Source organism: Hippocampus zosterae, chromosome 3 (assembly GCF_025434085.1).
Source record: "Hippocampus zosterae strain Florida chromosome 3, ASM2543408v3, whole genome shotgun sequence".
NCBI lineage: Eukaryota > Metazoa > Chordata > Actinopteri > Syngnathiformes > Syngnathidae > Hippocampus > Hippocampus zosterae.
In genome coordinates, this window is record NC_067453.1 from 31,057,879 (window position 1) to 31,078,784 (window position 20,906).

A 20,906-nucleotide genomic window follows, 5' to 3' on the forward strand; every position below is an offset into this window, starting at 1 on the left:
TTATTTTGAGTGATGCACTTTACACATGTAAACGGTGTCTGGGTTTTTTTGGGGGGGGGCGGGGGGTACGCTTTGGCGATGCGGAGAGTATCGAACGTTTCCCGACTGACTTGTCGTTGGTCACTTGAGCGTGATGGAAAGCAATTTCGCACAGTCTGAAATTGGACCCAAAGAAATCCAAAAGATTGACGCCGCCCGTGGCAGCAAGGTAAGCTCCCGCCCCACCCCCACGCCACCCCCCCGCTGTTTAGATTTGTCCGCTTTCACTCAAACATTGAATTCCAATCATGACATTCGCAGACTATTCGATGGACGCGGAGTTGCCAGGGGTGGGGGCTGCCGGTGAATTTTGAAAGTGGAAAAAGGTGCGACAGGCTGTCCAAGTCAAGTTCAAGTCGAGTTTCTTGTCAAATGTGCAACATACAGCGCACATGAAACGTCATTCCTCTCAACCACAGGAGAGGAGAGGGAGATCGTCTGTGCCGGTCACTGCGACGGGACGGAATGAACGTCGCAGACGTGATTGGGATCGCTCCAGCGGCAGCGGGTTCGACTTTGGTGAGTGAAAGGCGCCCGCACGCGCCGCGCGGGGCTTTTTCACCCGATTGGAATGTCGCGCAGTCATGCCGCCTTGTCGTTGGTCAATCGTTGAGCGCGCGTGCGGTTGCGGATCAGCGGGGGCGCGCACAATCGGCTGCGTGGATCGTGGCGAGGCCCGTCCTTCCTCCGTCCGCCAGGGGGCAGTGTTGCTCTTGCCATCCGACGGGACGAGTCGCCGCCGGTTTTTGCTTTTCCAAATTGCCAAACAAGAACGAGCCGCCATCGGAACTCGGATTCTGTCTTTAATGAGCACCGCTTGGGGAACAAAGTGTTCCCCCTCCACATTTTTGGCCTCCACGCTGGTTTCCTGAAGAGCAACCCAAGAAATCACCACGCCCCCCTTGCCCCCCGCGAAAAAGCAAAGTCATTTTCCATCCCTCATCTTGGTTTCGCGGTGGCTTTGCTAACTCACGCCGTGCTGCACGGCGCGGCTCCCTTGGCGTACGTGGCGTAATACTCCATTTGAGAAAGTTGAGCGGCGTCTCCCGCGTTGCCGTTTGCTCGGTCCTGTCGCTCGCCGAATTCAAAGCTCTCCTCCTCGTAGTCCCGCGGCGCTTCGGCGTCTTGCGGCGGCTCTGAAGGGAGAAGCAAAGGGGGCAAATGTGACGGGAGCCCGGCCGAAGAGGCTCCTCCCCGCGGCGGCCGGCTCTCATCCGCACGCCGCTGCGCTAGGTTTGGCGGCCGCGACGTTGCCCGCATGGGTCGGCGGCGTACCGTGGCCCTCGGCGATGCCGTGTTTGACCTTGGTGTGGCGGCTGAGGTTGCCCTTCAGGTTGAACTTGCTGCTGCAGTAGGGGCACTTGAAGGGCTTGCTGCCGGCGTGGAGGTGCATGTGGCCCAGCAGGTTGTACATCCTGTTGAAGGACTTGCCGCACACCTGGCAAAAGAGAGAGCGCAGCGCCCACGTGTGGCCGAGCCGCTCGCCGTCTTCCCGGCGGGGCGGGGCCCGGCCGGCCCTCCCCTACCTTGCATTTGAAGGGCTTGACGGGCAAGTGGACGATCATGTGCGTCTTGAGGGTCTGCTTCTGGACGAAGGTCTTGAAGCACACGTGGCACTGGAAGGGGCGCACGCTGGCGTGGATCAACATGTGCCTCTTCAGGTTGGCCGACAAGGTGAACTCTCGGCTGCACACTTTGCACTTGAATTCTTTTATTCCCTAATGGGGGGCAGACGGGGGTCTGTGTGAGTATTTCAGGCCTTGTTTCTCGTGCCTCCTCATCACACAAGTTTTCTTTGGCACCCCCCCCCCTTTTTTTATGCGTCATCCATCCGTCTTCGTGACGGATGAGAGCCGGACGGTCGATTGCGTTCCGTTGACGGGACCGATTGAACGAGGCGCGGCTGTTTTTGCGAGTCCGTAGAAGAAGAAAAAAAAAGGCCAAAAAGGTTCCGGGCCTGATGTCACCAACAAGCTAGCAAGCAAGCGGCTGCGTTTGCCACACCAGCAGAAAGGACCTCGCGACACTCACCATCTCATTGTTGTTGTTGTTGTTGGGGGGGGGGATTGAAAAGCGTTGGATTCGCAAGATAGTTTTGGTGACACCAGGCCTGGAATTTTTCAGACTCGCCTCGTATCTGAGAATCGAGTTATTTGGACATGATGCTCAATCATCTTTGCCCCGCCCAGCGCTTGGATACCTCGCGGAAGTCGTTTTGGGGGTGGCGGCTTCAATCCTGGCAAATTCACTGCGTCTCCCGGTGGAATCGAGACGATTTCATCGTGAGACGGTGAGCGAGAAAAGGGGCCATTGGATCGGCCACAAAGCGCCTTCTGGCAGCTCACGGCTTGGCAGGGCAGCGAGCCCAAGGAGAAGTTCCGAAGCGGCCCCGCGCGCGCTCGCGTTAGCCTTTTGGGCGGCGGGCGTACCTTGTGCGTGAGGGCGTGCTGCCGCAGGTGGTGCAGCTGGACAAACTCCATTCCGCACTCGGGGCAAACGTAGGGCCGGACGTCGCGGCGCTTGACGGCGTGGTTGCGCGGCTGGCCGCGGTAGGCCAAGGCCTTGCGGCACTCGCCGCAGCAGTAGGCGGCGGCGGCGGCCTGATGGCCGGCCGGGTGGCGCTTGAGCTGCCCGCAAGCGGGGAAGTCGGCGGCGGCGGCGCGGCGGCCGCACGCGCGGCAGCGGCCGTCGTCGTGCTTGCCCTCGTGGCTGCGCAGCTCGCTGGGGTAGGCGAAGCCGCGGGCGCAGAAGCGGCAGCTGTAGGGCTTGACGTCGCTGTGCCGCAGCATGTGGCGCTTCAGGTGGCTGGTCTGCGTGAAGGCCTTGTCGCAGACGCCGCACTTGTGGGGCCGCGCCCCCTGGTGGGTGAGCAGGTGCGTCTGCAGGTGGCTGGGCTGCTTGAAGAGCTTGCCGCAGTGGGCGCACTCGTGCGGCTTGATGCCGTTGTGGCCCAGGATGTGAGTGACCAGGTTGTACTTGGACGTGTACGACTTGGCGCACATGCGGCACTTCCAGCGCCTCAGGCCCTCGCCCACGTCCACGCAGTAAGACTCGTCGATCTGGACGTTGATGTCCAGACGGTCCATCTGCACGCGCCGGGCCAGCCCTTCGGGGTCCGACCACGCCGCGGCTCGCCCGCTTTCCTCGTAGTCCCCCGCCGAGCGGTAGGCCGCCTCGTCGGCTTGCGCGTATTTCTTGTCCGTCTTGAGATTGAGGGCCTCCGGCTCCTCCTTGCGGCTTTCCTCCGGGTGCGGTCCCCGGGGCAGGGAGCTGGCTCCGGCGCGCCAAGCGCAATTTCCACCGGCCGGCGCTCTCGGAAATCTCGCGGCATCGGCATCGGGGACGCACCCGCCACCGGCAGACGTCTCGGACTCCGTCGGCTCCCCTTTAACTGGAGCCGGCGGAGCGGCGGCTTGGGGCGGGCGTGTCGCCCGCTCTCCGCAACTCTCGGTCCCCGGTCGGCGGGGGCTCGGCCGTCCCCGGTCCCCGGCGGGCTCGGGCAGGTAGTCCCCGTTGGCCCCGATCAGCTGATGGGCATACTCGTACTCGCCGGTTTCGTCCCCTTTGGAGTCTCCCGCGTAAAAGCCGTCGGGAGCGACGGTGGCTCCGAAAACCTCGTTCTGGGAAATGAGTCCGAGAACCGCGGCCTGGGCCAAGGACAAGACCACGACGGGTTCCGTCTGCGTCTCGGCGTCCATCCGGTCTCGAGTCGCCGTCGGCTTGCTGTCCTCCCCCTGGAAGAAAGGCGGCGTTTGAATCGGGGCCACCGAAGCGACTGACCTCTTCTTCGGTTGCGGTGCCGCCAAGCACAGGGGTTGCGACGATATGCCGGCGGCGCCCTCCAGACCTGGAAGGGTTCCGGGAGAGCCTTTTTCAGGGCTCCTCTGCCGCCGCTGCTCGTTTCCTGCCTTGGAAACCGCACGACGTCGCCTGAGGGCCGGAATACCTCAGACATGCGTTGCGCCGCGCCGCGCTTCCTTCCGTGACGCGCCCAAGAGTAATAAAGAAGACGGGAAGGGACGAGGGGGCCGGGCGGGAAGTCGAATTCCGCCCACTGTCCCGGCGCTTCCTGCGGGATCTCTCGTCCGGGCCGCCTGGCGCCGGGGGTTTCGGACACCCGCTCGGCCGCGGCAAAGGGCGCCTCGCTTTTACCCGCCCACCTCGCACGGGCAGTTGCAAATTATGGGCCGCGGGTCCCGGGAGGTTTTTGTACCCGAGAAACCCGCGGTGGCGAGCGCCGAGCCCGGGTTCGCGCGGCCATCGCTCCATACGTCACGAGGCCGACGTGAACCCGACGGTGACGCGTGGGAGGCCAAAGAGAGTCCACCTGCGGCCACGCCGCTTGGAACCACTGTTTTCAAAGTCGGCGGGCGGAGGCGGACTGCGTGAAAGGAAAGGAAAGGAAAGGAAAGGAAAGGAGTGACTGGGTGTGAGTGAGTGAGAAGGAAAAGAGAGAGAGGGAGAAAGAGGTGCGAGCTGGGGGGGGGATGGAGGGGGGGATGTTGTCAGAGCAAGAGAGAAACGAGACGGAGGGCCCGAAAGAGAAAGAAAGAAAGGGGGCAGAGGAGGGAGATTGAGTGAGGGGGGGGGGCGGAAAGACCGAGTGAAAGAAGAGAAAGGCCAGCCAGCGTCACTCAAGGCCGGCCGAAGAGGAAAGACGCAAAAAGAGAAACGAGCGAGCGGGGGAGGCGCACTTTGCGCTGCAAAGTTGCCGGCGGAAAGACGCGCCGCCGACACTCGCCTCGGAGACCGGGGGGGCGACTGCGCGCCGCGCAAAGCGAGTTCGCTCGCCCGACTCACCGCGTCGCTGCCGGAGTGAGGCTGGAGCCGCCGTTCGGGGGATCTCATCCTCATCCTTGGCGAGAAAGCGGCCGACTCCGACGGGCCGCCTCCTATTTATGGCCGCCCGAGAGCGGGGCGGTCCCGCGGCTCCTCCTCCTCCTCCTACTGTTGCTCTTATCACAACCCCCCCACCCCACCCCGCCCCGCCAAACACACACACAGAGCATCACCCCTTTCCTTTCTCTTCCTCCCACCCTCTCGTTCCCATCTCTCTCTCTTTCCCTCTGTTCTCTCGACGGCCGCGCGCGCGCGCCTTATCTCGCTCTCCCCCCACATTGAATCCAGCGTGACCCTTTTTTTTCCGCGCAGAGGCGCGCCCGCGCTCCGTCGGAACTCGAGCGCACTGCCGCTTCGAGATACGACCCCCAATAGGTGCCGCCAGCCTACTCCTATCCCAAGTCGCGCCTCCCTGAGTGAATTGAACGCGGGCATTTTTAGTTGTGCCCTTCGGCGTTAATTGTGTCAAGAGCGCTTTGCGGCCTTCGTTAGCACCAGGCTAAGCGAGCGTTCCGTGTTTAGTCAATTGAAAGAAGAACGGGGGCGCCGCTCTACTTCACGCCCCCTTGTGTCGTCTGCGGACGCTCGAACGCAAAACCTGTTGAACGCCATCAGAAGCTCGACGGCGCACAAACGCGGCAAGAGCGCCGCGCAGACGGACGCCCGCCGACATTTGAACTTGAGCGGACGCTTTGGCCAATTTCAACATTCGAACGTTCACGCTAATTAACGAGTGAGGCAGCCCCAAGTGTGTCCAGCGGCGGGGGGGGGGGGGGGGGGGGGATCAGATGGAAGAGTGACAAAAGACACGAGAAGGGGAAAGAAAGGAGAGAAAAGCAGGGAGGGAGGGGTAGAGGGAGAAAGAAGCAGAAAGCGGGGGGGGGGGCGCTGAGTGGAGGAGGATGAAGAAGAGGGAGGAGGAGGAGTGGGGGGGGGGGTGCCTGAAAGACAGAAAAGAGAAAAGGAAAGAGAGCCGGGTGGGGGTGGGGGGAGGGAAGGAGGGAATGCGGCAGCAAAAAAAAAAAAGGACGAGTATGAAAGGAGAGAGACTGGCTGGCTGCTGCTGCTGCTGCTGCTGCCTGGCGCGGTCAGCTCGCTCAAAGGGAAAGAGGGAGACAATGCCCTGAAAGAAGGAGGGACACAAGCGTTTGGAAGAAGGCCGTGGCGAGGTGTGAAAAGTGGGGGGAAGGGGGGGGGGGCGGGCTGGCCAACGAGGGAGAGGCTGAGGCGCGGGCGGCCGCTGTCGCACTTGGAGAGCAAAGGGACGCGCGGGCGTTGACCACTCAACTTTCACATTTGCAAGCTGACGAGGACCTGTACGCGTGTGCAGGGGGGGGGGGGCATGAGCTGCATCCCCGCAAAAAACAGGCTCGGTCAAACACCTGTCCGAACGCAGGAGCGAGACGCACGTTGGCCACCAAATAACAGGAAAGGGCAAACCTTGAAAAGCTTCAGCAGTCATCGGCGCTCGGGAGAAGGAAAAAAGAAAGAGAGAGCAAGGGGAGGGGGAGACAAGGAATGGGAAGGGAGGGAAGGACTGTGTGCGTGCGCGCTGAGGGGGGGGGTGCTTGATAGCAGGAAGTCGAGGGAGAGAAAATAGAAGGAGAGCGAGGGAAGAAACAAAGAGATAAGAGCCTGAAAGACAAAGAAAGCGCACGCAAGAAACAACAAGGGACGCTCGCCCGTGGGGAGAAGGCCAAAGACAACTCAACGACTCATTCTTACTGACTTGGGGGAACCCACCCCACCCCCACCTTTCGTCTGTCTGTTTTCCATCCTGTTGTTGGGCCCGCTACTCCGGTCAAAGGTTGACAAAGGGCCTCGCGAGGACGCTCGCCATCCGTGCCTTTCCTGAATCCAAAATGGACATTTCAAAACAATGTCCAAAAAGGCCGAGAAGGAATCGCACATTTCAAAGAGTTGGCGTGAAGGGAGGCTCCAAAAGTGCCGCCCAGAGGCGCGGCCCGTCACCATTGGGTTTGTGACCAGCAGGTGGCACCGTAGGGCTCCCCCTGCAGCCGCACACCTGTTGGTCGTTAGGTCATTAGCGGCTTGAAAAGGACTCGTTGTCTGTCGGCTGGTTGTTTGCTCTTGGCTACTGTCGTTTGTTGCTTTGGATTGATTTTGTTCTTTGGACTTTGTTTGTTTCGGATTAATTTGCTGTGTTTTATCAACACACTTCTTCCTCCTGCCCGCTTTTCGGGGTCCACCACGCTACGTGACGCGGCCACCTCTTTCCGGACATCCGACCTCCTCGGATCCGATTCGTCTCACGATTGCGAGGGACAGAAGTTTTCCCCGACGATCGCGTGAACGTAGAGCTCGCGGAGGTCGGACTACGGCTGGCCGCGGAAACGGTCGTGACGGCCCCCCCCCTCCAAATCGTTGAACTGACGATCGTCGCCGAGTATCGGAGAAGAGGCCTCGACGCGCCGTCGTACGCTTTTGGTCAAATGACCCGGAAGGCAAAAAGTCTCATCGCGCTGAGCAGATGACATTGTTTGTGGTTTCGTGGAAGCAAACAAAGGTGATTGGCGGGGTCGGGGGGGGGGGGGGCAGCGGACATAGGCAGTTCGGCTTGTATATAAACAATCTCTCGGCGTCTGTGTTTTTTTTTTTCATTCTCCTCCTCTTTTCACAGCAACTCTCCTGCAGACAGGATGCCAAAAGGAGCCAAACCAAATGCTCATTATCGTAATTTAAAGAAAAGAATGAAAGAGGAGCCTCCCCCTCCATTCATGGCGAGGCCCGAAATGGCAAGACGGAATATTAGCAATGAAATTGCTCGGCTTGGAAACAACACGGAGAGCTTGGGAAGAAAAGCAAAAAAAAGCCCACCGAGTATAAAGCAGGAAAGGCAGAGTTGAGGGAGGAGAGGAGAAGAGCATTCAGCAAGGAGGATATAAAAGGAACGCGAGGGGGCTGCGGGGTGGGGGGGGGTGGGGGGGAGACGCAGCTATGGAAGGAAGCAGAAGGGAGAGAGCGAGAAATAGATGGGCATGGCGGGGGGGGGGGCAGGAGAAAGAGATCAAGATGGGGAAGAAAAACGAATGGGGAGAGTGAGTGAGAGAGAAAAACAGGGAGGGTGGGAGGGGGGGGCCGAAGGAGGCGATTGTCACAAGAGACTGAAAAACCACAGGATTAAAAAGCAAAAAACAAACCTCGCTCTGCCTCCAACTTGCGTGGAGACGCAGACAAACCGCAAAGGCCTTCAGATTTTTTCTTTTATTTGGGGGGGGGGGCTTGCATCGACTCACCTGGAACGCCCACCAGCAAGTTCTTTTAATAAGTGCGCAATGTCACAGCAGCAGCGCGGCCTCGGCAAAAATATTCTCTTTGGGGGATCCGTCCCAATGGAGCGGCGAGCGGCGGCCATCTCGGCGGGGGGCGGCCACGTTGCCCCTCGCCGTTGACTGAACGGCGGGCGTCTCGGCTCGCCGCTTTCCTGCGCGGTGCATAAAAGTGAGCCCCGAGCAAGCCTAAAGTCATTTGCAGCCAACAGCAAGTGACAAAATGGCCACCCCCGCCACAAGAGGGCTGAAAATGGCCCCTTCGTTGGCATCCCCCAAATGCCGTCTGGCTTTTGACGACACCTCTTCTGGTCACAGACCGTTTGGGGCCAGTCAATCAAAGACTTTGCATTCACGCCGCGTGGCCTTGGACGCGTGCGACGACGCGCATCCGCGTTCTTTTCAGCGCAGAGACGGAGAATGACGTGAAACGGAAGCCGACGCGTTGACGTCGGGCTCGCCCGGACTCCGAGAAGGGCCGAGATTCCTCGCGGAGGCCGCGAGACTCCCCCCAAAGCGTTGGCCCGTTCAAAGGAGCCAACCCGACGGCCTTGACGTGACCCGACATGCCTGTTTGAAAACCCCAACAAGGGCGCATATGGGGGCGGGGGGTGGGGGGTTGCGTGACCTCCTGCGACTGAGGAGATTTGCGCAGTAGATCCTGCGCCTACCTACAGCCCCAAGACACCCGCGAGCCTCCCGAGGAGATGATGGACGGATGAATTGACGAGCCCTTCCCTTGGTTTGATGTTTTCTTTGACAGCTGAGCACCCCCTGCACCGTTTGTGCCGCGACGTGTTGACGATGATGACGCAAACGGCCGTTTTGCAAGAACTCTACGACGTCCGCGGCGAGTGTCCCACCTGGCGGCCCGGAGCTGGCTCAAGGTGAGGCCCCCCCCCCCCCTTGCCCTCTCCAACGCCATTAACACTCAAGGTGCTCCTGAAGCGCGGAGCGATTCGCAACGTGTCTGAGGCGACGCCGACGTTCCTCCTTTTGGCCCGGCTCCTGCAGCTGGCGCTAACAAATGTGGCGGCGGGGGCTGGTGGGGTGGGGGGGCAATGACTTTTCTTTGCGGCAAGTTTCCTTCTTGTTGAAATCAAGCCCTTTGTCTCTCTCTCCTTTTGTACCTTCCCCTTGTTTCCATGGTTACCTCTCTGCGGGCCGCGTACACTATCTCTTCCTCCTTTCGCCTGCGTCTCGCTCACTCGCTTCTTATCTTTCTCATTTTGCTTTCATCTCTGCCTCCTTTTCCTGCCGCTTTATCCGGCAGCCTCCTCACTCACTGCGCCTTTTATCTCTCTTCACTTTCATCCGTCTTTCACCTTTCTCTCCCCTTCAAGCCTGCCATTCCATCATGCTGCCGTTTCCGCTCCTTACTTCCATAGACTGTGTGTGTGTGTGGGGGGGGGGGGGTCGCCTTTATCGCTTTCCCCGTCAACTCCAGCTTTTTTAATCATTTCCAATTCGTCCGAGCCCACTTTCAATGGCGCGGAGTCACGCGTGAAATCGTCTCGGCCGGGCGAGCGCGGGCCCCTGCGGTCCCGTGCCGTGGGCAAGGCGGGGCCGTGGATTTCCGTCTCCCCGCATTGGGAGATGAACGGGCCCATGAAGCCCTTCCTCCGTTTTACCGAGTGTCCGCGCGCGCGACCAAAAGTAAAGCCGCCGCGGCCTTCTCTCCCCCCCCCAGGTTCTTCTCGTGGGGACTTTTTGCTTGGTTTGTTTGTTTTCAGGAAACGTGGGGGTGCCCGGCTCATTTTCAGAATGGAGCGGCCGGATGGCTCCGTTTTTGCAGAGGGAGCGCGTCTTCCAGTTCCACGACAAACTCCTTCCGAGGGACGGCGCCGGTTGGGGGACCCCTCGGGGTTAGGCTCTCCATCGCGCGTTCCCGGGTCACGGCGCTCTTCTTTGGTGGCCAATTAATCGCTCGATTAGTTAATTAATTCGCTCCCCTCGGTCTGTGTTGGGTGGAATTCCACTATCGGCCGCGAGATGGCGGCACACTTGCATAGTTGAAGAAGGTGTCAGGTTGACACAGCCGGGCGGGGTGGATTTCAGCAGAGCTTAGTTCGGGTGCAAAGTGATTGCAGCTCGCCCCGTCGAAACCGCCTATGTCCTTTTCCAGTCTGTTAGTGCCCCCCGTTGGTGCAACGTTGACATTGCAGTCAATGAGATTTTCTCCGGGTGAGGAGCGGCCATTTCGTTTGGCATCGTTTTGAAACAGGACGCCCATCCATTCGTTTTCCGAACACCGGCGGTGCCTTGCAACGAGGGTCTCGTTCGGCCACCGTTTGACGTACCGAACCCTTCATTCGTCAAAAGTAAAAATACAGCTCAGAAAATACACGTCCACACAATTACGTGTCATAAGTCAAGTACGGCACTTTCTACGCAGCGATAGCTGTTTGAAAGTGCTCCAGAAATACTCTTGACTTGTTTTGAAAAGGTCTGTGACGTACTATGACGACGGTCACACGCTCAATTTCCCGCAGCACCGATTGGACGAGCAATGTCATGTGATCACCTGCAGCCAGCGGTGGCCGAGTGGGCGTGTCCTCACTCATTGACACACCTCGTTGTCGGCTGTGTCTTCGCCAGATTGCTCGAAGACCGCAGAAGAAGCTCAGCTTCCCCTAAAATGTCCAAAAGTAAGTCCTCAAATCATTTGTGTGTGCGTACAATTGTGTGGACGTGTCATCGACTCAATATGCGCTACGACGCGCTCAACTTTTGTTCGGAATCGGCTTCTTCCTGGTTACGACGCGACTCTCTTCTTCTTCGTTCCCGCTGCATCACGGCGCGCGCTTTAAAAGTGTGTGGACGCCTAGCGTCTGTAGCGCGCACGCCTGGAGACTTCAGCTTAGGTTGTCCCGATGCATTGAAAGGAGACGAGACGTCTCGTGGTGGTGTAAAGCGCGGACCAGATGAAATTCCACCGTGCCTCGCATCTGCGTTTGTTGGCACTTTCAATTGGTGTTCTAAAAACCAAGGTTGACATTCCATCTCGAGTTGCGTGCCGCCCAGGTCTCGAACGGAGGCTAAAGGCTTCTTTCCTCTGCCGGGAGCCGTCCCACCAAGTCCGGCGGCGGAAAGCGCGCTTCCACCCTTCGGCCACTAGGCGGGGCTATCGGCCCAATAAAGGCGCCCCCTTTTTTTCCCCCCCTTTTTGGGGAGGGGCGGATGGAGGCAAGCCTAAGGGACGCAATCTCCTCGAACCCAAATCGTTACACCGACGATGCCATACCGAGTCACCATTTCCGGCTTCAAGTGTTTGGCTGCGCACGCTCCCTTTGAGGACACGGAACAAAGTTTTTGGGCGAATTTCTGAAGGTGCGAGTCACCAAACACTGCAAGTTTAGATTATGGGTTCAAATCATTGGTCATTCACTTTTTTTTCCCTTTATGCCAGCCGGAAGTACGCCACTGCCTTTTGTTTGCGAGCTTGATGGAAAAAAAACAAACCAAATAATCTGAAGTGGTCACTCAGCTCCACAATGCGACTTCATTATGTTGAGGCGCGTGCCTCACATTGTGTCTCACGATGTCACGGCCTCTCGCAGGTGCAGGCTTGTCCGAAGTGGGCCGCCGCCGCCGCCTTTTGTTCCGAGGAGGAGGAAGAGGCCGCGCTCGCCATGGCGTGCGCCCAGCCGCCGGAAGCTACGATGAGATGGTTCCGCAATTTCTGGACGCCACGTCGTTAACGAGCCACACAAAAGGTGCGGCAACACGCGTAGACGGACAGTCTAACCATACACGCAAGCCTAAGTTTTGGCGATCCTTGGACACACAACAAAAAAAAAAGACCAGCATGCAACGTAACTGTCGGGGGATTACGTGCCTGTCAAAAATGAATGTTTGAGATGAGCGCTCACTGAAAAAGGAGGGGTCTTTTCAAGTCCGAGGGCCGCAGCCGGACATGCCTTGCCCAAGGAAGGCATGCCTTTGCTTTCGGCCGGCGCAAGGACATGAAGGGTGCAGACGCGCATTCCGACGAGATGGCCTGCGAGCAGTTGTCGCGCGGTGTCCATTTGAGCCAGCGGCAACTGTGGCGAGGCGGGGCCCGCGTAGGTCCACGTCTCGGCGGGAGGCGGCGCAAACGGCCCCGAAGGTCGGCCGGCTAGACGATCGGCGCGTGCGTCGTACAAAGTCGGCGGCGACAGCTGATCCGACGCGAGCGCCGCTGCCCGCTCGCCTGCGCTGAGCGCAGCCGATGATGTAATGCTCCAGCAACCCCCCACTCCTGCTTGTTTTTTTTTTTTTTTTTTTTAATGTATTCCCTCCCCTCCCCGTTCCAGTGTGCTGTCCTGGATGCATGTGTGAGATGCCGTGCCAGCCAGTTGGGCAGCCTCCTGCCTGCGGGGGCTTCTTGGCCGCTCGTCACCTCTTGACCGAGAGCGTCGGAGCTGTTCTGCCCAAAGGTAAGCGTTGAAGAAAACACTCTGCAATCGCTCTCTCTCAGCGAGCGCGAGGACAGGCTGTAGAAGCCGCCGGCCGGCTTTGGCTGAGCGTGCGCTTTGCCGCTCACGGAAGCGTTTGTCGTCGGCTGCCATGGCAATCGGGGGGGGGGGGGGTGCAGCGATCGCACCGAAATCAAAGCATCCGTCCCCAGGTGGATTTTGGACTTCCGACGTCAGCGGACAAAACCAGGCGAGCCGTCGTTTCTTTTGCGCGCGTGCGCTTTTGGCTTTCCGGGCTCGAGAGCCGCCGGCTCGCACCGCTGTGGAGTCTCGTCCTCATTTGTGTCATTCCGGCGCGCGCGTCCAACCCACCGGGTGACGTCATCGCTCGGCGCTTTTTCCACAAGGCAATTCTCGGCCGTTTGAAAAGCGGGCGTGCGCAAAGACCAGACCGGCAGCCGCCGCGTCATTGTCCGCATGCGCCTTTCTTTGAGGCGTGACGTCAACTTTTTGCTCCCCAGATGGCGTCGGCGCTTTTCCCTTGGAGTCGAATGCCAAGTTAATATTTCATGTCGAGTCCGCCCCACATGTAGATGGCGCTCATAACTAATTTATCCGCGGGACTTTTTCCATCGACCCCCCCACCTCCTTTTGTTCGAAAGCATCCGTGCGACCGCTTGTTTTGGCCGAGGCTTTTTCCCCAAAAGCATAGCCGAGTTTTAGGGTCCCACCTCGGGGGGGTGTGGGGGGGGGGTAGCCACGTTTTGATAGGATTGATCTTGGTCTTAAGTCTTTCAATGCGCCGCATTCAAAGTGACGGTTCCATCCATTTTCCGATCCGCTTACCCTCGCAAGGGTGCCGGAGCCTAGCCCGTCTTTCTTCGGGCAGTAGGCGGGGGACATCCTGAACCGGTTGCCGGCCCGTCGCGGACAAACGACCGTCGGCGCGCACGATTTTGACTGCTCATTCACGTGGGTTTTTGGAAGGTGGCAGGAAAGCGCAGAAAACCCACACGGGCCCGCCAATGCGTTTTTGTGAGGGCCGGAAAGGATGAGTGGCATTGCCGCTCATTTTTAGGGGCAAAGTGGACTCCATTCAAAGCGGCTGCGGTCGCTGCGCCGCTGAATTTACAAATGTCGTTGTTCTTTCATGCAATGAGATCAATCTTGATTGCTAGCTACGCCAGAGGATATGCATGCACGTGTGTGTTTGCTCTTAAATGGAATCGAGCGTTTGTATCGCAGCGACATGACGGCGTGGCGTGGCTCGCATTCGCTCCGTCCTCCTTTGCACCTTTCATTGTTCAAAAGTGCCACAAAGTGCTGACCAACGCAGGAGATGAAAAAGAAGTTTTGGAGACGCTGACCCAAGATAAGATCCCAGATCGAGCGAGGCGGGGGAGGGGGAGGCGCGCTATGCGCACCTGTCGTCACCCGAGCACGCGTCTCTCGTCGCCGTCCCAAAATGGGGGCGCCGCGAGCTCAGCGTGGGGCTTTTGCCACCCGAAATAGACGCGCGCTATCTCACTAAAAGTGGCGTCGGGCAGACGTCAACGTTCGACACCATTTGGACGATTGAATCGTTCCGGTCGCCAAGGCGGCACAAGGGCGGTTTCTCATTCGCTTGTTTGTCTCTCGGCAAGTCATCCTTCTCAGACAGACAGACAGAGAGAAATCCAAGAATGTTTACGATTTTATTTCTTGCTACACGTGCCACTTTGTCTTTGCAGAAGTAGACTAAGAGAGGCGTCGCCGCCTCGCTTTCCCTTGACTGACAACGTTAGCCTTGCCAAACGCGGGCCATCTGCAGCCGCGCACGCCGTCGGGTCAAAGGGAGGATTCAGGCGGCGCGCGCGGAGTCGCATCTGGCGAGTTCGGCCGTCAGAGGGAGCCTTGTTCTCGGGCCGGGGCGCTCGCCAGCTAGCTTGCGTGCGTGCGCGTGTCACCGGTGTTGCTCTTCTTTGGAGCGGTGCGCTTGACCAAAAGTCGGCGTTCTCGCCCGCTCAAGAAATACACGGCGGGATCGCCGTCCCGCGGCTCGCCTTTGATTGAGGCGGGGGTGATGCCGGCGTTGAATTTCCTGACCCGATGGAATGGCGTCCGGTCCGCCTCGGCTCCGGCGTTTGATCGCAGCGCGCCGCTCACTCGTATCTGCGATCCCATTCGCCGGGCCTCTCGTTTTGAACGCTTTGGTCACGCGGCGGCCGCGGGCCGAAAGCGTCCCGCGAACCTGAAACGGGATACTGGCGGGCATGGGGTTTCCGCACGATGCCGCTTTTGGGAGAAGACCCCCCCTCATCCGGTGAGTATTGGGCTGCGTGAAAACAAAAACGCCAACGGTGTCACGAAGCGGAGCGTTTGCAAACGAACCGTGACAACTCGAGTTCAACGACCGTTGTTCTGCTCCTTTTCTTGCGCACGCCTCGGCCACAAGGGGGCACGCAGGCCTGCTTTTGAGCCGGCGAGGCCGATGTCGGACGCTTGGTCGGCGCGAGGCCATCCGCGGCCCTCGGCGTGCCACGGAGCCGTCGGCAAGGTGGACTTTTTGTGAGCCGCGTGTCATTCTTGAGGGCTTCGTTGCCCACGCGGGGCTCGGCGCGGCACCCGACGGCAGCCGCTCTGTCCCACAACTCCTGATTGGGGGTCGCTTGACCTTTACCCGATGAACGCCGGCGGATTGGAGAACGGGCCCGGGCGGATCTCTCGCCACTCTCCCCTTTTTAATCTTGCCGTTTCCTTTCCACGCAGATCATCGAGGGAGCCTTGGCGCCGGCGGAGACGCGGCGCGAGGCCGATGAGGCGCGGGCCGTCCCACCGGAGCGGTGAGGTGCGCCCCCGACGGAGCGGAAACCTTGGACGCCGGCCGCCTGCGCTCCAGTGACGTGCGGACGCTGACCATGGGCCGCCTCGTCGCGCCGCTCTGCGCGCTTCTGCTGGTTGTGACCCTGCGCCGGGTCGCTGGCCGGCGTGACGTCACCCCTCGCCTCGCCTTCTCCTACGGTGAGTTCAGCCCGCCGCGCCGCCTTTTACCCAAAACCTTTTTCCTGCTTTCGTTCGTCTCGGCGCCTGCGTCGTCACCAAACGTGATCTTCGGTGCGTCTTCAAATTGACCAAGCGTTGGCGCTCCGCAGATGCAGAGGAGAGAAGGTGCCCGAGGTTCTCGGGGGGCGGGCTCTTCAACGTCACGTCGCTCCTGCTCAGCAAAGAGGACGGCGCGCTCTACGTGGGCGCCCGCGAGGCTCTCTTTGCCCTCGACCCCGCCGACATTGGCGCGCGGGAGCGCCGGCGAAAGGTGAGCGCCTCCCAAAAACAACAAGTTCCGACTCTGGCGCATTCTTCTTTGCGCGATTGTCTTGCCGGGCCCCCGATGGGTGAAGCACAAAACCCATTTGGGGGACGTCGGAGGCGCCGCTGGCCGCAAAGCGATTTCAAGCCACCGCCGATGGCCGCGCCGACCGACGTTTGGGTTCCGCGGCCGCGTTCACCAAATCGCAAGCGCCGCTTTCAAATTCCGCCGCCCCCTCAAATTCCCCAAAGGCGCCGTCGGCTCAGTCCGGCGAGCGAGCGTATCTCGTCTGTATTTTCCGTCGCCGGGGCCCAAACGAGAGCGCGGCCGAACGGCCACCGTTTTGAATGCGGCGACGTGACGACGATTCATGTCGACGATGATGACGGGCCCTCGGCGCGGCCCGATTGCTGAAGCCCCCCCTTGTTGAGTCGCGGCCGCCGTGTGTGTTGTGCGTGAGCCGTCTTTGCAGCTGCCGTGGAAAACGCCGGACGAGAAGCGACGCGAGTGCAGTTTCAAAGGAAAAGACCTCCAAGTGAGTGGGCGAATTCAAACGACGGCTCCGAACGGCGCCGACGGCCGTCCGGGAGGACTTTGCCCGCGGGGGCCAAGCCTTGGAAATATGACGCTGGCTCGCTGGACATCGAGTCACGCCGGTTGTCGCGCCTCTTCCCCTTCCAGACGGATTGCTTCAACTACATCAAGATCTTGCTGCGGCTCAACGGCACCCGGCTGTACGTGTGCGGCACGTACGCCTTCAGCCCCGTCTGCGCCTACGTGGTAAGTGCGGCTCCGCCCTCGCGCCGCCGCTCCAATAGCCACAGATTGCGAAGGAGGGGCCACCGTCCACCTCGTTGGAGGACGCAACCGGATCGGGCCCGCCGGCCCCTTGCGCGTGCCGGCTTGGCGTCTCGCTCGGATGGCAGCGTTGCAAAATCATCTTCACTTCCCGAGGCGGCAAAGAGGGCGGTCGCCTGGCGGTAACGCGTCTCCCCGCCGTGTGCGTTGGCCAGGACACGGCCAGCTTCACCTTTGTCGCGAGCGGCTCGGGCGAGGCGCTCGCGGAGGACGGGCGCGGCCGCTGCCCGTTCGACCCCGAGTTCAGGTCCACAGCCGTCATGGCCGGTAAGGCCGGCCTCCTCCGCCTCCTCCGCCTTTGCGGCCGCAGAGACGCGCGTGCTTGGCTTTCGCCGCAGACGGAGAGCTGTTCGCCGCCGCGGTCGGCGACTTCCAGGGAAACGAGCCGGCCATTTCCAAGAGTCTTGGCCGAGGAGCCGCCCTCAAAACGGAAAGCTCCCTCAACTGGCTTGAAGGTAGGGCGCGGCGCCGGCCGATGCGGGCGCCGCGGCCGACCCGCCTTTCTGCGCCTTTTCAGATCCGGCCTTCGTTGGCTCCGCCTACATCCCGGAGAGCCTGCCCCGGGACGACCCGGCGGGCGACGACGATAAGATTTACTTCTTCTTCAGCGAGGCGGCAACGGAGTTGGACTTTGTTGACAACGCGGTGGTGTCGCGCATCGCTCGCGTGTGCAGGGTGAGTCACGGCCGAAAGCCACGGGGCCCACATTTTGCTTTTCCCCCCCGGGCGGGTCTCCTCGGGATAATCATAATAATTTCCGCGGGGCCTTTTGTCAGTCCTGCCTCCTTCTCATTGCTCATCCCGGCGCGTGCTTGCAGGGAGACGCGGGGGGGGAGCGGGTCCTGCAGAAGAAGTGGACCACCTTCCTCAAGGCGCAACTGTCGTGCTCGCTGCCCGGCGACGGCTTCCCCTTCAACGTCATCCAGGACATGTTTGTGCTGACGCCCGACCCGCTCGCCTGGAAGGAGACCGTCTTCTACGGGGTCTTTGCCTCTCAGTGGTGAGCCGGCGCGTCGAGTCCCTCTCCAAAGTCGTGGTGACGCAGGGAACGCCTCCGCGTGTCGCGACACCGACCTCGTCACCGAACCCCGTCTCGACCCGTGCGCGCGATAAAGACCACGGTCGGCGGCTCTGGGTTGGAGTGCCCCCCGGTGGCTAAAGCGGGAAGGCGCACCCGCCGGAAGGAGAACGCGAGCGCTCTGCGGTCTCGCGCTTGATCAAAACATACGGCGGCGACACCCAAAGCGCTTTGGGTGTCGCCGGCGTATGTTTTGTTTGTTGAAAAGTCAGCACTCCCAAACGGGGGGGGCAAAACGAGGACGGAAGCTCCGCCTCGAGGAGGACAAAAGCGCTCATTCGGGCCTGGCGCGCCGACGCAGAGACGCAAGAAATGGGACAAAGAGCCTCCCCCCGAGTGGTCGTACGCTTGTGGCCGCCGCTCGACAGGTCCAACGGCGGCACGGGAACTTCGGCCGTGTGCTCCTTCACCATGGAGCAGGTGCGGAAAGCCTTCGACGGCCGATACCGCCGGCTCAACCGAGAGACGCGGCAGTGGTCCACTTTCAACGGAGCCGTCCCGGAGCCCCGGCCGGGATCGGTGAGTCCCCCCGCCGGACGAGCCGGGAACCGCGCCGCCGCCGCAATGTTTGCTCCAAAAAGCGGCCGGCTGCCAACGTGCTTTGGGAGTCATTCAAGTGACTCGTCTTTGCGGCCGCGCCGTCTCATTTCTGCCAAGTCAAATCCATTGCCGCCGCCGCCGTCTTCCTGGAAACGTATTGAGAATCCAAACATGGCATTTTCATTTCCCCAAACTATTTTGAGCTGAGATGTCTCAATCGAGAGCTTTTTGTTTGTTTGTTTGTCACGATGATTGGTTGGCCCGCCTCCTCTGGCAGTGCATCACCAACGCGGCCCGCAAACGAGGCGTCCTCTCGTCGCTGCACGTGCCGGACAAGGCGCTGAATTTCGTGAAGGACCACTTCCTCATGGACGAGGTGCTGCGCGGCCAGCCGCTGCTGCTCAACCGCCGCGCGCGCTACACGCGCATCGCCGTCCATCACGTGGTGGCGGCGGCGGCGCCGCGCCGGGCCTACCGCGTGCTCTTCGTCGGCACAGGTCAGAAAGGTCGTCGCTTTCCTAGGATCCGGGGCGAGCTCTCTTCCCGAGTGGCCTGGATTTGAAGCCGCGCATCTTCTTTGTAGATGACGGGCGACTCCACAAAGCCGTGAGCGTGAAGAAGAAGATGCACGTGATCGAGGAGCTGCTGCTCTTCCGTCACTCGCGGCCCGTGCGCCACCTGCAGCTGGATGCGGAGAAGGTAAAGCCTCTCGGCCGCCGGCCGCTGCCACGGCCCGAGCGTGCCCTTTTCCACGGCTGTCATCATCATGTTTTTTTTTCCCCTCCCCCTTTCCTCGACAGGGTCTTCTGCACGTCTCCACTTTCTCCGAACTGGTCTCGGTCCCGCTCGCCAACTGCAGCAATTACGCCGGCTGCGGGGACTGCATCCTCTCCAGGGACCCGTACTGCGCCTGGAACGGCAGGCGCTGCGTCGAGGTCGCGCGGGCGCCGCCCAACCGGTACGCGGCCTTCGGCCGTTTCGGGAAGGAGAGCGACGGCAAAGTGCTCTTTTTTTCAGTGCCGTTTGTTTTTGCAGCTTTCTGCGGCAGGACGTGGTCAACGGCGACGCTCGGGCCGTTTGCGACCAGACGGCGGCCGGCGGGCGCTTCGCCGAGTCTGCGCGCGCACGTAAGTGAGGCGCCGATCCGCTCCGGCGAATGAGAATGGTCCGAATGGATTGCGGGAAAAAGTTTGGAATGTCTCCGGGCAGGGTCGCGGCCTTGCCAGAGCATCGTCATCCCGGCCGACACCTTCCGCGTGCTGCCTTGCCGGCCGCGCTCCAAGCTGGCGCGGAGGCTGTGGCGCTCCAGCGACGCGTCGGGCCGCTCGCATTACCCCGGCGCGGAGGGGGGCCTGGCGGTGGTGGCTCGGGCGGGCGGCCGGGAGACCTACGAGTGCTGGTCGCTGGAGGGGGGCTTCCGGCAGCTGCTGGCCAACTACTGCGTGCGCGGCCGGGAACTCGGCCCCCCGCGGCTCGCCGCCGACACCTACTGGAGCCAGCTGGTGGCCGCGTGCGCCCTGCTGGCCTTCTCCCCGCTGCTCTTTGCGCTCTTTGTCATCTACGGGCACCGCCGGCGCGCCAAGGGGAGCGGGGGCCCCGCCGCGCCGCCCGAGAGGCCCCCGTCGGCGGCCGAGCCCCCCGGGAATTTGCCGGCCGACCGCGGGGGCCCCCGGCGCCCGTCGCCGGACGGCGGCGAGAGCTTCTCCGAGTCGGTCTCCGCCGCCGCCCCGCGGCCTCGCGTCAGACTGGCCCCCGAGATCAGGGACTCGCTGGTGTAAAGCCAAACGAAAGGGACGCAAAGCCCTCCGAGGCGAGCGGACTTCTCGCGAGGTGTCAAGCCAAGAGGACAAGTGAGAGCTCAGACGTTGCGTTTCTTGCTTTGGGACTCCGATGTGGTCCGGGGAAAGGGAGGATTATCCCCAGCGGAGGCGCGGCCACTCTCCAGGAATGAAAGGCGCATCTCCAGGCGCAAGCGAGAGTGGCGTCGGCACTTTAGACCGGACCTGGGCCAAGCGAAGGCATCCGGAGCCGGGCGCTCTACGCAAAGGCACGCGCCGGTCGCGGAACGTCGTCTCCTGAGGACACTCAAGGAAAGAGAAAGTATGCACACGGATGCCTTCAGTTAAGAGTGAGCCAACTTCATGGAACGAATGAAACTTGTAGCTCAGAGCACCTCCGTACGGCGCGAGAACCGTGATACGAGCTCGACTCCCTCGCGGGATGACTCGTGCAATCGGTTTAGCGTTCGGATTGAGGAAAACGCGACTTCATCGCCGCCTCGCGGAAGAGCATCGCGTTCTTTGTCGGCAATCGGGACTCCTTTTGGGACCCCCAAAGTCGTATTTTGTCAATTCAGCTGCCAGTGTAAAATTGGGAAACCAACAGGAAAAAAAATTCCACTCTTGTTTCTCTTGATTAGTTTTCTATCGCATATAAAGAGGCACTATATTTTCATTTTCCAAATAAAGATGAAACGGACGGTTTCTTCAACTTTCCTCGAGCTCCTATATTTTGTGGTTCTACTTCTTCCTCTGAAAACTTTGCTGCCGCGAATCGGGAATTTCTCCGTTGCGAGACGA

The 20,906-nt window shown here is 60.6% G+C and overlaps 3 protein-coding genes across 3 annotated transcripts in view; 1 reads left to right on the forward strand and 2 right to left on the reverse strand.

Annotated features, from left to right (window-relative positions):
- Nucleotides 1-20,906, reverse strand: part of LOC127598003 (pinopsin-like) — a 143,708-nt gene that overhangs the window by 48,374 nt on the left and 74,428 nt on the right. The gene's annotated exons all lie outside the window — the stretch shown is intronic.
- Nucleotides 864-4,956, reverse strand: LOC127597403 (zinc finger protein 710-like). Its single transcript, XM_052060396.1, has 5 exons — nucleotides 4,840-4,956; nucleotides 2,469-3,773; nucleotides 1,566-1,757; nucleotides 1,315-1,477; nucleotides 864-1,175 (listed from the first exon to the last, which is right to left on the reverse strand). Exons 1-5 carry the CDS (start codon nucleotides 4,891-4,893, stop codon nucleotides 1,009-1,011), a joined length of 1,881 nt encoding a protein of 626 aa, XP_051916356.1. The 5' UTR covers nucleotides 4,894-4,956; the 3' UTR covers nucleotides 864-1,008.
- LOC127597991 (semaphorin-4B-like) lies at nucleotides 10,792-20,329 on the forward strand. Its single transcript, XM_052061443.1, has 16 exons — nucleotides 10,792-10,816; nucleotides 11,729-11,884; nucleotides 12,464-12,586; nucleotides 15,697-15,857; nucleotides 16,324-16,386; nucleotides 16,533-16,631; nucleotides 16,865-16,976; nucleotides 17,048-17,164; nucleotides 17,227-17,384; nucleotides 17,528-17,709; nucleotides 18,156-18,306; nucleotides 18,605-18,824; nucleotides 18,911-19,026; nucleotides 19,128-19,285; nucleotides 19,363-19,454; nucleotides 19,537-20,329. The coding sequence occupies exons 1-16, from the start codon at nucleotides 10,807-10,809 to the stop codon at nucleotides 20,103-20,105; spliced, it is 2,487 nt and encodes an 828-aa protein (XP_051917403.1). The 5' UTR covers nucleotides 10,792-10,806; the 3' UTR covers nucleotides 20,106-20,329.

Excerpts from the sequence above, each read along its gene's own strand:
- LOC127597403 (XM_052060396.1), bottom strand. The coding sequence starts at position 4,893 with ATGAGGATGAGATCCCCCGAACGGCGGCTCCAGCCTCACTCCGGCAGC. Across the intron at positions 3,774-4,839 it reads CTCACTCCGGCAGCGACGCG|GGGGAGGACAGCAAGCCGAC; the intron begins GTGAGTCGGGCG and ends CCTTTCTTCCAG. Across the intron at positions 1,758-2,468 it reads AGCACGCCCTCACGCACAAG|GGAATAAAAGAATTCAAGTG; the intron begins GTACGCCCGCCG and ends GCCCCCCATTAG.
- LOC127597991 (XM_052061443.1), top strand. Across the intron at positions 16,632-16,864 it reads GCCCCGTCTGCGCCTACGTG|GACACGGCCAGCTTCACCTT; the intron begins GTAAGTGCGGCT and ends TGCGTTGGCCAG. Across the intron at positions 19,286-19,362 it reads GCGCGGGCGCCGCCCAACCG|CTTTCTGCGGCAGGACGTGG; the intron begins GTACGCGGCCTT and ends TTGTTTTTGCAG.